This window comes from Lepus europaeus, chromosome 1 (genome assembly GCF_033115175.1).
Source record: "Lepus europaeus isolate LE1 chromosome 1, mLepTim1.pri, whole genome shotgun sequence".
In the NCBI taxonomy this organism is placed as follows: Eukaryota; Metazoa; Chordata; class Mammalia; order Lagomorpha; family Leporidae; genus Lepus; species Lepus europaeus.
In genome coordinates this window covers 140,601,477-140,617,396 of record NC_084827.1, presented here as the reverse complement: position 1 = coordinate 140,617,396, position 15,920 = coordinate 140,601,477, and the positions used below count along the sequence as shown (strand labels likewise).

At 40.4% G+C, this 15,920-nt stretch overlaps 1 protein-coding gene across 8 annotated transcripts in view; it reads left to right on the top strand.

Moving 5' to 3' along the window:
- ANKRD44 (ankyrin repeat domain 44) overlaps positions 1-14,805 on the top strand; it is a 360,603-nt gene extending 345,798 nt beyond the window's left edge. For 2 of the 8 annotated variants that reach the window (XM_062189505.1, XM_062189498.1), the window contains exons 24-28: positions 1,263-1,408; positions 1,874-1,956; positions 6,615-6,697; positions 8,122-8,213; positions 11,876-14,805. In XM_062189505.1, coding sequence (XP_062045489.1) covers positions 1,263-1,408; positions 1,874-1,956; positions 6,615-6,697; positions 8,122-8,213; positions 11,876-11,934 — 463 coding nt within the window. In that variant the 3' untranslated portion in view covers positions 11,935-14,805. Of the gene's footprint in view, positions 1-1,262; positions 1,409-1,873; positions 1,957-6,614; positions 6,698-8,121; positions 8,214-9,007; positions 10,315-10,363 lie in introns of those variants that run through there. The other 6 variants (XM_062189491.1, XM_062189486.1, XM_062189520.1 and 3 more) reach the window with 4 other exon arrangements.
- The last annotated feature ends 1,115 nt before the right edge of the window (positions 14,806-15,920 follow it).

The following is a 15,920-nucleotide window of genomic DNA, read 5'->3' as shown; positions in this document are numbered from 1 at the left end:
TACTGTATTCCTTCTAAAACTGCGTCATTTCATTGACTGGCTTACTAGGTTTTACTTTGCCTCTCCTCTTTTGAAAAACATTTAGATTGTCTCCAATATTTTGCTATTTCAGAGTAGTTTAATGAACATTCTCATACACATGTCTGTACATATGACCAAGTATATCTGAAAATAATGTCCTAGGCTAAAAGATCAGTATTTTTAATTGTATGTCTTTTTAAAGACTTTATTTATTTGAAAGGCAGAGTAACAGAGAGAGAGGAAGAGACAGAGAGAGAGAGAAAGATAGTTTCCATCCACTAGTTCACTGCCTGGCTTCAACAGCCAGGTCTGGGCCAATTGGAAACTAGGAGCCAGGAACTTTACCAGAGTCTCCCACATGGTTGTCGGGGGCTCAAGTGCTTGGACCATCATCCACTGCCTTCTCAGATGCAGGAAGCACTTCTATGGGTTACAGGTGTCACAAGTGGCAGCTTAACGTGCTGTGCCACAAGGCCAGTCCCAATAAGTTTTTTTAAAGATTTATTTATTTATTTATTTGAAAGGCAGAGTTACAGAGAGGCAAAGGCAGAGCAAGAGAGAGAGAGAGAGGTCTTCCATCCTCTGGTTCATTCCTCGATGGCCATAACAGCTGGAGCTGAGCCAATCCAAGACCAGAAGCCAGGAGCTTCTGGGTCTCTCATGCAGGTGAAGGGGCCCAAGGACTTGGGCCATCCTCTACTGCTTTCCCATGCCACAGCAGAGAGGTGGATCAGAAGTCGAGCAGCTAGAACTTGAACCAGCACCCATATGGGACGCCAGCACTGCAGGCGGCGGCTTTACCCACTACCACAGCACTGGCCCCCCAATAAGTTTTTAATTTTGACAAATAATGCCAATTTGTCCTTCCAGAGAAATCAGCCACCCATATTAGATGACATAGACTCTTAAAAATTTTGTACTTAATCAGCTAATTACCTACAATGTGAAGACTTAGTTTTGCAAATATCTATCTCAAAGATGAGAATGAACTCACTGGGTCTCAAGATTAAAGGGAAACTAAAGATGCTAATAATATTAACAGGGCTACTGCATACACCCCTCCCCAATTCTAGGGACTGCCATATGCGTAGGTGACACTTCAGAGTCTACCCTGATCAGTGTCCCCGTGAACTGAGAAGTTTTAACTCCTGAAGACACTACCATGCGTGTGTTTCTCAGGCGTTTATCAAATACAGGGTAAAGTGTAAAGGACTAAAATCGTATTTGCTTGAACTCTTGAGGACACCCCTCCATGCAGCAGCCTTTGCTGACCACGTGGAGTGCCTGCAGCTTCTTTTGAGACACAACGCTCAAGTGAATGCGGTAGACAATTCAGGGAAAACGGCGCTGATGATGGCTGCTGAGAACGGACAGGCGGGCGCCGTGGGTATGTGCTTGTCATGTGGACTTCATATTCATGCTTCCCCAGAAACAAAAATAATGGGAATTTGAAAAATCAGTCGTGTTCTTGGCGTGCACTTGTGAAAAGGGGCCACAAACAGTTTCAGTTAAGCCACCTAACTATGTGCTTGGGCATTTTCAGTTCCCTGTGACTTGATCATTAGTGGACCTTGCCAGAGTGAGCCAACCTTTGTGCAGTGGCATTTCTGAGCATTTAGAAACCTGGTAAAACAGCAGAATCGTCTAACTGGTCTTAATGAAAAGCTGTAAAATAAAATTAATGCCTGTTGATATTGGAGCTAGAACAAATATAGCAATAAATTGTTCCTTTTTTTCTTTCAAAACATCAGATGGGAACTGTACTAATAGAATGTCATTTTTGTAATAACTTGTTGAAAATGTATGTGATTAGCATCTAATCTAAATAACCCTCTTTTGGCTTTTTCTATAGATATTTTGGTGAACAGTGCCCAGGCTGATCTGACCATAAAGGATAAGGACTTGAATACACCCTTACATTTGGCTAGTAGTAAAGTATGTAAATGAATTTAAAATACTGTTACTAAGGGGTTTTAAAATTAATTTTAAAATATTTATTTATTTCATTTGAAAAACAGGGAGACAGATAGGCAGAGCTCTCCCACCTACTGGTTCACTCCCCAAATGCCCACAACAGCTGAGAACCGAGAACTCAGTGTTGCTCTCCCTTGTGTCTGATGGGGACCCAACTGCTTAGCCATCACCTGTTGCTTCTGAGAGTGCACATCAGCAGGAAGCAGGAATCTGAGCACGGAGAGAATGTGAAGCCAGGCACTCCAGTGTGGGATGTGGGCATCCCAAGTGGCATCCTAACTGCTCTACCAAATGCCCACCACTGTGACTTGGCATTGTAAAAATAATTAGAATAATAATGATGGCACTAGAATTCTGTCGTTTAGGAAGTCTATTTCCCCAGGGTGTTTTCAAGTGTAAGTGGAATGGGGAGGGCAGGCGGGAATGTGCTGTGTCACCCTGAATAATGAGCACAAGCTTTCCGTAGCATTTGCGCTTACTCACCACTGTCTGTTTTGATGCTGCCACTGGATCTGTCTCCTTGGTTGTGAACCACTGAGTAGGTTAAGACTTTAATTCTATGACTTCTGAAATATAGGGGCCAGTGTTGTAGCACAGCAGGTTAAGCTGCCACTTAGAACACCAGCATACCATATCAGAATACTATTTTCAGAGTCCTGGCTGCACCACTTCTGATCCAGCTTCCTGTTAATGCACATGGGAAGGCAGTGGAAGATGGCCAAATACCTGGGCCTCTGCCACCCATATGGAAGACCCAGGTGGAGTTCCTGGCTCCTGGCTTCAGCCTGGCCCAGACCTAGCTATTGCAGCCATTTAGAGAGTAAGCCAGTGGATGAAAGATCTATATATATATTTTTAAGACTTATTTATTTATTTGAAAGTCAGAATTACACAGAGAGAGAAGGAGAGGCAGAGAGAGAGAGAGAGAGGTCTTCCATCCACTGGTTCACTCCCCAGTTGGCTGCAACAGCTGGAGCTGTGTCTGTCCAAAGCCAGTAGCCAGAAGCTTCTTCTGGGTCTCCCGCGCAGGTGCAGGGGCCCAAGGACTTGGGCCATCTGCTGCTGCTTTCCCAGGCCATAGCAGAGAGCTGGATCAGAAGTGGAGCAGTTGGGATTCAACCGGTACCCGTAAGGGATGCTGGCACTGCAGGCTGTGGCTTTACCCGCTGTGCCACAGCACAGACCCCTATATATTTTTTTTTTTCTCTCAAGATTTATTTTGTTATTATTTGAAGGGCAGAGTGACACAGAGAAGGAGGGTGGGAGGGAGAACTTCCATTCTCTCGTTCACTCCCCAAATGGCTGGAATAGCTGAGGCCGGATCAGGCCGAAGCCAGGAACCTGGTGCTTCCTTCGTCCAGGTTTCTCATGTGGGTGCAGGGGCCCACACACTTCAGCCATCCTCCACTGCTTTCCCAGGCCATTAGCATGGAGCTTGATTGGAAGTGGAGCAGCTGGGTCTCAAACCAGTGCCCATATGGGATGTCAGCACTGCAGGTGGCTGCTTTACCCGCTGTGCCACAACACTAGTCCCCAAGATCTCTCTCTTTCTCTTTCTCTTTCTCTTTCTCTTTCTCTTTCTCTTTCTCTTTCTCTTTCTCTTTCTCTGAGTCACTCTGCCTTTCAAATAAATAAATCTTCAAAAAAATAAAATATAAGCCATTTAATTTATTTTTATTTGTTCTACTTGAAGACATTGTAATAACATAGCCAAAAATAATATGAGGCAAATAAATGCACATTTTACTTTATCCTTTTTTTTCTGATGCATAGTTCTTTTTTAATTTTAATTTTAATATTTTAAATTTATTTTTAAGGAATACAAATTTCATAAATACAACTTTAGAAATATAGCTATTCTTCCCACCATACCACCTTCCCACCCACACTCCCACCCCTCCTCCTCTTCCCTCTCACCTTCCCAGTCCCATTCCCCATTAAGATTCATTTTCAGTTAACCTTGGTACATAGTTCTTACAAAGAACTTAATTTTTTTTACAAAGAACTTAATTTTTCTTAAATAGCATTGTGTCCATATGTTTATCAAGGTTCCTGCTCCCATATGAGATTTCAGGGACATATATATTTAATGCAAATATGTATTCATGTATATGTTTATCTATAAATATGATTTTACAAAAGTGAGATCATATTGTTTTATAATCTTATGTTATTACTGAATCACACATTATGAATGTCTTTCTTTTAGACATAATTCTTTATGGTTTCTAAAAAGATTTATTTATTTGAAAGTTAGGGTTACTGAGAGAGAGGGAGAGACAAAAAGAGAGAAATGTATCTGCTGGTTCGCTGCCCAGATTTCCCCAAGGGCCAGCACTGGGCCAGGCCGAAGTCAGGAGTCAGGAGCTTTATTGAGGTCTCCCATGTGGGTGGCAGGAGCCCAAACACTTGGGCCATCTTCCACTGCTTTTCCCAGGCCATTTGCAGGGAGCTGGATCAGAAGTAGAGCAGGGGCCGGAGCTGTGGTGCACTAGGTTAATCCTCCGCTGCGGCGCCAGCATCCCATATGGGCACCAGTTCTAGTCCTGGCTGCTTCTCTTCCAATCCAGCTTTCTGCAATAGAAGATGGCCCAAGTCCTTGGGCCCCTACACCCGCTTGGGAGACTGGGATTCCTGGCTTCGGATGGGTGCAGCTCCGGCCGTTGCGGCCATTTGAGGAGTGAACCAACGGACAGAAGACCTTTCTCTCTGTCTATCTCTCTCTCTCACTATCTGTAACTCTACCTCTCAAATAAATAAATAAAATCTTAAAAAAAAAAAAAAGAAGAAGAAGTAGAGCAGCCAGGACTGACTGGTGCCCATATGGATGCTGGTGTCGCAGGCAGTGGCTTTAACCTGCTGTGCCACAGCGCCAGGGTGGTGCTTCATCTTAGGACTACACCATCCTTTATTCAATCCATCCCCTGTTCTTAGATGGATATCTTCTTTTCAAATATGCTATTATAAATAATGCTTACTGTCGAGAAATCCTTTTGAGGGATCCTTATTCATTCCTTTAAGATTCATTCCTTATTCATTCCTTTAAGATTTATCCCTTATTCATTCCTTAGTGTAGAATTATTGAGCTTAAGGATATGAACATTTTAAAGACCAATCATGGGGCCAGTGGTGTGATGTATTGGGTAAAGTCACCATCTGCAGTGCCAGCACCCCATGTGGGTGCTGGTTCAAGTCCTGGCAGCTCCATTTCTGATCCGGCTCTCTGCTATGGCCTGGGAAAGCAGTGGAAGATGGCCATGTCCTTGGGCCCCTGCACTCACGTGGGAGACCCAGAAGAAGCTCCTGGTTCTGGCTTCAGACTGGCTCCATTCCCTCGTTGCAGCCATTTGGGGAGTGAACCAGTGGATGGAAGACCTCTCTCTCTTCTCTCCTCTCTCCTCTCTCCTCTCTCCTCTCTCCTCTCTCCTCTCTCCTCTCTCCTCTCTCCTCTCTCCTCTCTCCTCTCTCCTCTCTCTCTCTCTCTCTCTCTCTCTGCCTCTGCCTCTGCCTCTCTGTAACTCTCCCTTTCAAATAAATAAATAAATAAATCTTTAAAAAAAAATCATTGTCTGATAAGGTTACAATTGTGTATACTCTACCAGCAGTGACTTTGAAAGTTCCAGGGATATTTCTGAAATTCTATTTAATGGTGTCCCTTAAATAGCTGATACCAGTGATGGTGATTAATTGCAAGATAGTTAAAATATTGAGGGTGTTACCTAAGCCAGGTGATACCAGAAGTCTCAGTGGTTCCTTTGTGCTCTGAAAATCCCATGGAAATCACAAGCAGTGCTCAGTTTCATGAAGTTTTTTTCAAGGTGTTGTGTGTTAGTGAATGTAAGTGTAGTGTTTTTCAAACTTTATTGTGCAAACAAATCACTTGGAGTTCTTGTTAAAATCCATACCACTTTATGAGTTCTGGAGTGGCATCTGAGATGTCCCAGGTCACACTGACGCTGGAGGTCTGTGGGCCACACATAGGTTAATGGGCGCTTAGGAAGCCATGGCCCCTCAGAAGGCCAACAGGCCTGAAGTTACAGGAGGGTTTTTTTAAATTATCCACCACCAATTGTCACAAGGCACAGAGCTATCTCCCGCTAGCTGAGGAAGAAAAGACTGAGCTTTCCTGATGTCGGGTCCCTTCACGATACAAGGTGGTGAATGGTGGTGCGTGTGCAGACAATTGATACAGTGAGAATTCCAAGGATAAATGGATCACTGATGTGGTCACTGAAGGCTTGAGGAGAGAGTCTGGACTTGATATGTGTATAACATGTCAGGGTGAGGGATTTAAAGGGTACTCCTAATTCTCTCTGTACCAGCGGAGCTAGCCAAGTTAGCATGTGTTGAGCCCTCTGGACATTTATTCTAACAATTATCTTAGAACTGTTAACCTTTTAGTTCAGATGTATGTTAACCAAGTTCTTTCATTGGCCTTATTTAGAATCCTAGAGTACTCGGGGCCCATTTTTTTTTTTTTTTTAAATTCTCAGAAAATAGCCTTGTAGAACTTTTTTAGTCAGAGGAAATCCATTTGCAATGTAAAGCATGGTGAAGTAATTTTTCAAGAACCTCTCCGTGTCTTTGTCTCACGTTTCTTATCACTTCTTCTTTATTAGGGTCATGAGAAATGTGCCTTGTTAATACTTGACAAGATACAAGATGAGAGCCTTATTAATGCAAAAAATAATGCACTGCAGACGTAAGTAACTCTTAAAGTCTTACTTGAACCCAGAGTCACAGTTATTTTTTCGAGAAGTATTAGGAGCCTGCTGTGTGTCAGGCTAGCACTGGGGAGCACAACAGTGAGAGAGGCAGACCTGGATTTTTCTCCATGAGGCTGACAGTCGCCTATACACAGTTATAGCTAGGCAGTTTTGCTTAGAGTCCTCTTTTTGATACACTGCCATAGAATTTTTTTAAGGTCTGTGTTTTTCTTTGCTGATACTTCTGTAGTAATATAATTTTAGCAGACTGTTAGAAAAATCATATAGGCTTATGGACACATTAGTATTATATATTAGAATTATGTATTCTAACTGGAAAATGACAGTTTTATAAATCAGGTTCCCAGAATACATTTGAAGAGTTTCTAAGCTATTTGTCTCAATTATATTTTAATATGTTTCAGTGTAACCCTTGGTGTGAAAGATCTCAAACCTGATTTATTTTCCATTCTAGAAAGTTATTTATGCATTTGATTTAAAGACAAAGGACAATTGGAATTTATTTTTCCATTTAAGATTCTTAGGTAGTATATAGTGCTGTATGCTGAGGTTGACATTATTCTTTAAGGTATTATGAATTCAGTAAAACATCTGTGTACTTTTAGTAATAACAAGATTTGAGATTATATGCAAGGGTACTTCAAAAAGTTCATGGAATATGTGTGTTATTTTAAAACTGTGCAAATATTCTAACTTTTTTTTTTGCACCAGAATAAGCTTATTAGCGCAAATGTTTAGTGATTATGGTGTCCACATTCACGTGAAAGTGCCTGGGTTCCACTCCTGGCTGAATCTCTTGACTCCTGGTAGCATGGAGGCTGGCAGACAGCAGTGATGGCTCAAGTAATTGGGTTCCTGCCACCCACGTGGGAGACCAAGGCTGTGTTCCTGGCTCTTGAATTCATCCCCAGCTCTGGCTGCTGTGAGCATGGGGAAAGTGAACAAATGGATGGGAGTCAGTCTCTGTCTCTTCCTCTCTCCTCTACTTCTCAAATAATTTTCAAAAGTTAAATTTAAAAAGAAGCTTGTCCTTTAATTCTGTTGTTGCATGAACTTTTTTGAAGTACCTGCACATGTATGGATAATGTCTATGCCTGTCCTGTGTGCCACAATGATTCAAGGCTATGGTAGGAATCAAGCGAGAACCCCATACAGTGTGTTCTGTGTTCTTTCTCTATCTTCCTTGTTACTGACATTGGGATTGAGATGCAGTGTATGTATAATACCTACAGAGAAATCTGGGGCAAACCTGTATAAACAGTTGGAGCATTAGCACCTGGAAAATGTTTGATCAATAAGTATCTTGTTAAGTCTTCCTTTTAGTGGGATAGGCTAACTAGAATGCCCCAATATCACACAAATATGTGTCCCAGGTGATGCTTGATGCTGTGTTTTTTAGACCCCTCCACATTGCTGCACGCAATGGCTTGAAGGTGGTAGTCGAGGAGTTGCTGGCCAAAGGAGCCTGTGTGCTTGCTGTAGATGAAAATGGTAAGTGGAAAAAATAAATATTACTGCCTGTGTCTTCCATATGCCGATGGAAGCCAGAGGAAAATGAGAGAGATTGGAGCTTATGAACAGGCAGTAATAATCCTCTCCCTCTTGAAAGCCCCATGTGTGTGAGAAGTCCAGCAAGGTTAATTTGTCCTGTCTGTCATTTTGTAAAACACATGGTCTGCCTATAGCCCACCAGTGCTGTCCATTCTGCATGTGTCAGCAGCTGGTCTCTAACTCCTCAGCGTGGTGGTTACAATCATTTAGACTCATTAAAAAAAAAAAAAAAACACCTTCCAACTTGGCATTCAGGATTCTAACTGCGTACACTGAAGAGTTAGGGATTACACATGTCATTAGTGCATGCTCAAGGGCTCAGATAAAAAATCTAGGTTTTTGATTGTATTTCAATTCATTCTGAGATCAAACCATTTTTTTTTTTTAAGTCCAAATCAGAGCTCATATTCCCAGTATGGGAATTTAGGGAACATGAATAAAAATTTTAAATTAGTGTCCAGGCTTGAAAGCTTCTCCTGATCTATATAATGTTTCTTTTCTACACGAGCTAATTCTTAACAGAAGCTTTCTACTCTGCTTCCTAAGAAATTTTGAAAACTAATGAATCCTAGAATTGTACTAAGCAACCACATTAAGCATAACACCTATTAATTAACCTTGGGGAGCAAAAGAGGAACTTCTGGATATTTATGAATTAATTGACTTTTAAAAATGTGGCATTTAATTAAAATATTATAATGTATTAATATAACTCAATTAACTGCTTATTACAGGTATTGGAATTAGCAGCTCATGCCTATTTCTCAGAAGTAAGCAGCCATATTGACATCAGTAGCTAACTCTTAGTAGTTTTGTTTCTGCAGCCCCATTTACCCAGCATGTACCCTGCTCCATCCCCAACATGGCTCATCTATGAGGTGCAGAAATTTCTCTCTTACTCCATCTCCTTGGCTTTCCCACTTCACCTTTCCTCACCCTCTTATCACTTAGGATTGATATGCAGAGGCCTATAGTTTTTTTTCCAAAGAGTCCAAACTAGATCAGTTTTGCCTTTTTTCTAGTATTACTCTGCATCTGAGCACTTGTCTGTCTCAAGGCTTAGCTACATGCCAAAGGTCTGGGAACAGTTTTGTTCAGAATTTTCGTAATTCTTTTACTCAGTGCTGATCCTTTATGGAATGGAATGTTAATATTCTTGTCCATTTGTTTTATTTTGTTTTTTTTCATAGCAGAAAGAATAACCTCTTAAAGGCTAGGGGGAGTGGCGAGGGAGGGCCAGGTCAAGTGATGATAAGCAAACCAATGAAATGTTAAGTTTTATTGAGCTAGTTCCTCTTGATGACTGAGTGAGTGCGCTACCCTCTATGGTGTACAAACTTTGGCCAGCAGAGATAATGATGGTAATGGTAGGGTAGTAATTAAATCAGAGAATTATTCTATCTCCCCAAACTGGTTGTGGAGGTCGGTTTCTCACCTGGACTGGACCCATCAAGTGTGAATGGTAGAGAATGACACAACTGTAATTATGGCAAGGATGGCAATTTTTCCACATCTGTCGCATTTCAGATTTAGGACTTTGCTTGGTGGGGTGGCTATTTTTGGAAATCCTATTAAATTTCTCTTAACTGCTAGTAAATTTTTAATCTTAAACAGTTACAGCTTCTTGTATCTGATCTCAAATGCCTCCATTTTTCTAAAGCCAGTTCGTTGGTGTATATTTTACATTTATATATATATATAAAGTGACAAAATGGCATTAGTCACTCACAGTCATCTAATTTCAGTGCCTTCTCTAATCCGACACACAATTAGCTACAATGGGAAGTCATTGTTCTCAGAATGAGAGTCCTGTCCTGCCTGGGTCCAAGGCTCGTGGTGTGTATGTATGTGCTTGCAAGTGGAGACATCTTCCTGGTTGTCCTGTTGCTGGTTTTTTTTGTTTTTGTTTTTTTTTTTTTTTTTAGCTGTGTCCCACCCCCCACCTCCTCATGTTTCTGTTTACTAGATGAAGGCTGGAATTCTAACCTCAGAAAATATTGTGCTTACTGTGGTCGTGTGAGCTGTAAAAAAAATAAAAATAAAAAACCCAAACCAAAGCCCTTCCATCAAATGTCTCCCTCCCTCCCTAGCCTCCCCCCACCCCACCCCGGCCAGCATGACGTGTGAGAAGCCCCTCTGCCTTTGACCTAGCATGATTTCTAACTCGGCATACATCTCCACGTGGGTGGATTAGGAGATGTACTGTGGAATGCTCGCGCCTCCTCTGGACGCCCTGGGACTAACCACTGCCTTGTCTACGTTTATGCCCAGGTCATACCCCGGCCCTGGCTTGTGCTCCTAACAAAGACGTGGCTGACTGCCTGGCCCTCATTTTGGCTACCATGATGCCTTTTTCTCCTTCCAGTACAATGACGGCTGTCAACTTCGTGTGTTTAAAAAAAGACAATTTGAGCAGGACGACCCTCTCCAATCTGGGTAGCATGGTTAGCCTGTGCAGTAACAACATAGGCTCGGAGGATGGGTACAATGAAAATGATTCTGATTCGGAAACATTCTGACTTTGCACTGTAGAAGCTTTTCTTTGATCACTGGTGTTGGAGGAAGGGAAAGAGGCTTAAATTCCAGGTTGCTATCCAAGTGTTATTTGGGGCCTGAGCTTCCAGAAGCCAGTAGGGAAGGAATTAAACAGAGGAAGGGCAGCTAGGCTGAAACACCTAGAAATGGGCCCAGTTTTGTTTTGTTTGCTGTTTCCTTGGGTACTTTCATGAAAGTCTACCTCTCATTTTAAGTAAGGAATTTTTAATATATGTGCTGCCGAAGCGAGCACACTAAGTAAGGGATTTTTAAAATGTATTTAATCCTTTTTCTTTGGGGATAATGCAACAGAGAGGCAGTGGTTTCTTGTGAAAAGTTTTTTTTTCCTGTACTCAGCAGAGAGTTCTGGGAAGTGTATCAGTGTGGCATTCCTGTCCCCTGGGAGGGGAGGGAAGAGTGGGTAGGAAATGCCTCACTTTGATGTTTACTTCCTCACTAGAAGCCAAAGGTAAAGGTGTTCATCTTCAGAGTAATGCCTGTAATAATCTTTGTAAGAGAGGCCAGCTGTTTATGTCTTCTCAAATAAGCACTTAAATATCCAGAACTTCTTTCTGAGTTCTTTCTGAGAACTTTGTCTTTGTTAAAGTTGCCGGATGAATTGAAAGATGGAACTTGCTTTTCTAAATTGTTTTTTAACATAAATGTGGCACCCTAGTGCTCCCGATAACAATCCTGTCACTAATTTTCACCTGAGTGATTGAACCCAAATCTATCGCATAACACTTCCAGTGAAAATTATATTGTACCAAAACTTTCAGACAATATGCAAATTTAAAAGGGAACTACCCTTTGATCGTTGATTCTTAAATCAACATACTAACTTTTCAAATGCATCAGAATCATCAGCATTGCTCTTCAGTAGTAAAATGTTAAATGAGCTTCTCAGTCAAGGTCATTGCCAAGTGAGTGAAAGTGTGCCTGCAAAAATGAACAAAGAAAGTGAAAGCAAGAAGTGGAAATGGGTGATATGGAAATTACAGCCAATTGCCAGTTGCTTGATGATAAAATCAACGTAGTGAATACTGTGTCTGCTCCCTCTGCCAAAGCTTCTAGGTCAAACGGACCCCGTTCCACCCCTGGAACAGCTGTACAAAAGGAAGAATGAGACTCTTTAAAAATTATGCACATACATACTCACACATATATGTGTATGTAGATATGTATGTAGTTCATCAACCAGCTACCCATGAGGACCAAAATGCTTCAGTCTGAAATGGAAGATTTAAACTTTTTTTCTTCAAAATGCAAGTGAGAACTGAAGTAGTTTTTCTATGGAGTTAGAATGTAACCTTTTTGCATACCAGTCTTTGTTGTATTTTATATTTCTTATGATACAGATTTCTAGTTGACAGCTTAACATTTGTAACTGATGATGTGTTGACCACAGTTTTTTTGTTTTTTGCCAAACTAGAGAAAATGTCCATATACTTTTGATGTAAATGTGTTTATATTTATTTGAAATGAAACAAATGCTGAGGAAACATCCATTGTTTGTTCTCTGTTTTAATTGCTATATATCTTATTTAGAATAACAAAAAAGTGGAAAAAATATTTGACCCTGGGCTAGCCAACAGCCCTGGGGCCACACCCAGCATTTCCACTGCTGAGCTCCCAGCTGGCCCTCACCTTCATTCACACTCAGCCTCGGCGTGTAGCCGACTTAGAGCTTAGCAGACATTGCAGTCCATATGCTCTTCTGCAACAGGAAAACCGAAATGTGACTACGTGAGAGTGGCCCAAAGAAAGTCCAGAAATACCCCAAACTATGCTGAAAAACCAGGGTCCCAGTAACCCAGTGGGAAATAGGTCAGTGTGTGGGCACTGTGCCAAGAGGAGAAATAAAAATCACCAGCTCTCATGCTTTTTTCCACTTGAGGAAGAGACAGGAAAAATAATGTCCCATTAGGACAGTCCTACTCAACAATTTATAATGGGTTCCATTTTTTACCCTGGAAATTTCTATTTTATAGTGTATGTGAGATATTTGTTAAAACAGTGTTAAGTTGTACCTGGATCAAATACAGATCCTGGGTTGTATTTTTCATTCAGCTATAAAAGACTTTACTCTTGTTCTTTTAATATCCTGGATTTAATTAAAACTCATATTAGGTTCTTTATAATTGAGAACTTGTTCGAAGGACTTATAAAACTGATACTAATTTCAACTGAAATTTTTCAACACCACCACCATTATGTTTTGAATTCTTGGTGTGGTGCTCCCCTCCTTCTTCTGCCCTTTTGTTATTTTAGAGAAGATACATGTTTAAAGAAATAGGTAAATTGGTAATGAGCAATAATAACCTTCTCTTTTTACCAAAACCCTGAAAATAAGGGAGATGCTGTATTGAAGAAGCACAATATACTGCGGTGTCTTTTTTCTGGAAGTGAATGGAAATCTTGCTCAGTTGGCATTTAAGGCAGAAGATGAAATGCCTGCGAAGCAGCATTGACATTTTTCCTGTAGAGTAGCAGAGAGTACAAGGATCATTTCAGCCAAGCAGTGAGCGACCATGAGACATTTTTCTCCATGGGGCTGCTTTTAGATTTTCCCCCACTCTCTCTCCCTCTCTCTCAAGGGAGGAAGACAAAGGAACAAAATAAAATCATGCTCACAATGAACTGCTTGTTGAATCAATCAATGTCTTTCTAGCCCTCCCTCCAATTCTCCCTGTCCCCAAGACTAAATTTCTTTTTTTAAGAAATGACTTTTACAAAAACTGTAATTTCTGTGTGTTTCAATTACATCTCTTAGAACAAATTTATGTTTGCAATAGAGCTTTTTAAGAAAAAATGAACCAGAAAACTTTGTGTTTTTAATTGAGTCTTAGTTGCTTCGTGCTTTTACCTAAACGTGTTATTTTTAGGCTGTATTTTAACCATAGCCGCAGGGATCACGATGCTGTATGCACTTACCTATTCGCCAGTGTCTGCCTGTCTTTGGTATATACATTACTATCTCCAAATTGCCTAAAATCTGCTATGATTCTACAGTAAATAGCTCAGGGGATTTCTATTTATCACTACTAAAAGGGCACCATAGTATGTTTTGGTACTTGAGGCAGTCAACAGCTGCTTGATTTATTATTTTATTATTAAATTAGAACAGGAACATCAAATGGATTTGCTGCACTAGTTATTCTTTGTACTGTTGAGCAACTTGGTTTGCTTATCTGTTGTGTTGGTTGAAGAATTCATCCCTTATTTGTCTTGTAATATCAAGTTAGAGTGCCTTTTTATATTTGTATATTCTGATAATGTTTTGTGAAATGTTTTGTATTTTTTTCATTGGAGTGTTAGCAATATAATACCAGTGAGTTTTCATTTCAACCTTTCTTTGAATGTATAAAGTATCTTTTTTCCTATTTCCCCTTTTTCTTGCTTTGAAATGAAAATGCTAAAGTTTTCTATAGGAATAATGTTTGGTTTTGTAGTGCTGAAATGCTTTCTTCTTACAAAACTGTAAACCATAGGTCAGTATTATAGGGCAAAAGTGTTTTAAGATAGTGACAATCTGAGTGTGTGTACAAAATGTAATTCTATGCGTTTCTTATGCAGTGATCTAAAAATTCAATGCAAATATCTTTTGTTTGGTAGTTTTGTCTGCATATTTTATGCTTTAGCATGTGCAATATATCTTTGCGAAGCACGATGAAACAAATCTGGTGCCAGTGTTATATTTTGCATAACATATTTGTAACAGCATAAAATATTGTTTGATGATTTCAGTGGAATTTTGTCTGTAATGTTTTCTTATATAAATTGGAGTTGAATGACTCTGGTAAATGCCATGACTGTAAAAATGAGGGAAATGACTTTTAGTTCAGTGAATGACTTTGAACCAGTCTGAATCTTCTCAAGCACAGTTTCATGCTTTCGCGACTACTGAATGCTCTAGTAATGTAATGAAGTACTTAACTGTAATATACTCTGGAAATGCATTCAGATTGTTATTTTTACAAATAAAAACGGTACAAATATTGTTGCAATTTGTGCTTTCTTCAATTTTCCAATTTACACTTTTCCCAAATTATGCCATTTTATATATTTGATCTCCCCAAGCCAAATTAAATTTTGAAAATAAGTAACCAAGGTGAAGCGCATCTTCATATGTGCTATTTTTGTTTGTATATCACAATTAGAGAAGAAGACTTCCAACATGTTTGTGTTTATGATATTCATATGTGCTCCAATTTTTTCCATAAAAGATTTGAGCTTGGCTTGCAATAAAAGACATGTGAAAAATTAGAAGTAGAAAAGTTAGGACAGGGAGGAAACAAATATAGAAACCATAAAATTTAACACAGTGACTGCGAATGAGCATGAATTCGCACTAAGCTTCTTTGCAGCCAAGAGTGAAAATGCTATCAGTTACATAGTTCACATATATCAGAAAGAAGCTACTAAGCCTACCAAGTCCTCAAAACTGCAAAATCAAACGTGTTTATAATTTGAGTCTGTCATTACTGCTCTTCTCCAGCTTCATTGCAACACAAGAACCTAACTCTCTTCCCCATCCTTGAAGGTATCCATAGAATTTGTTTCCTGGTCTGTCTCATCACTCACAGGTTCTCACCTTGAGTAGTAACTTCAAGGGTGATCCCTGGAACTAAGGACAGATTCCTGTTGATGGACTTTTTAGCTAATGAGAGAGATTTGAAAGTGAAGCTGTCAGATCACAGGATAGTGAAACATTAGCAGTATTGCCAGTCTAGTCCAATCCCATCATCAGTTTCTTTTTTAATTTTTATTTATTTGAGATGTAGAGTAACAGACAGAGAGAGGGAGAGACAGAGAGAAAGGTCTTCCATCCACTGGTTCAGTTCCCAAATGGCCACAACAGGCGGAGCTGATCTGATCTGAAGCCAGAAGCCAGGAGCTTCCTCTTGAGTCTCCCACGGGGGTGCAGGGGCCCAAGCATTTGGGCCATCTTCTGCTTTCCCAGGCTATAAGCAGAGAGCTGGATAGAAAGACGAGCAGATGGGATGTGAACTGGCACCCTTTTGAGATGCCAGCGCTGCAGGTGGAGGCTTAGCCTACTACACCATAGTGCCAGCTCCTCCCATCATCAGTTGGAGAAACTGAGTCCCAGAG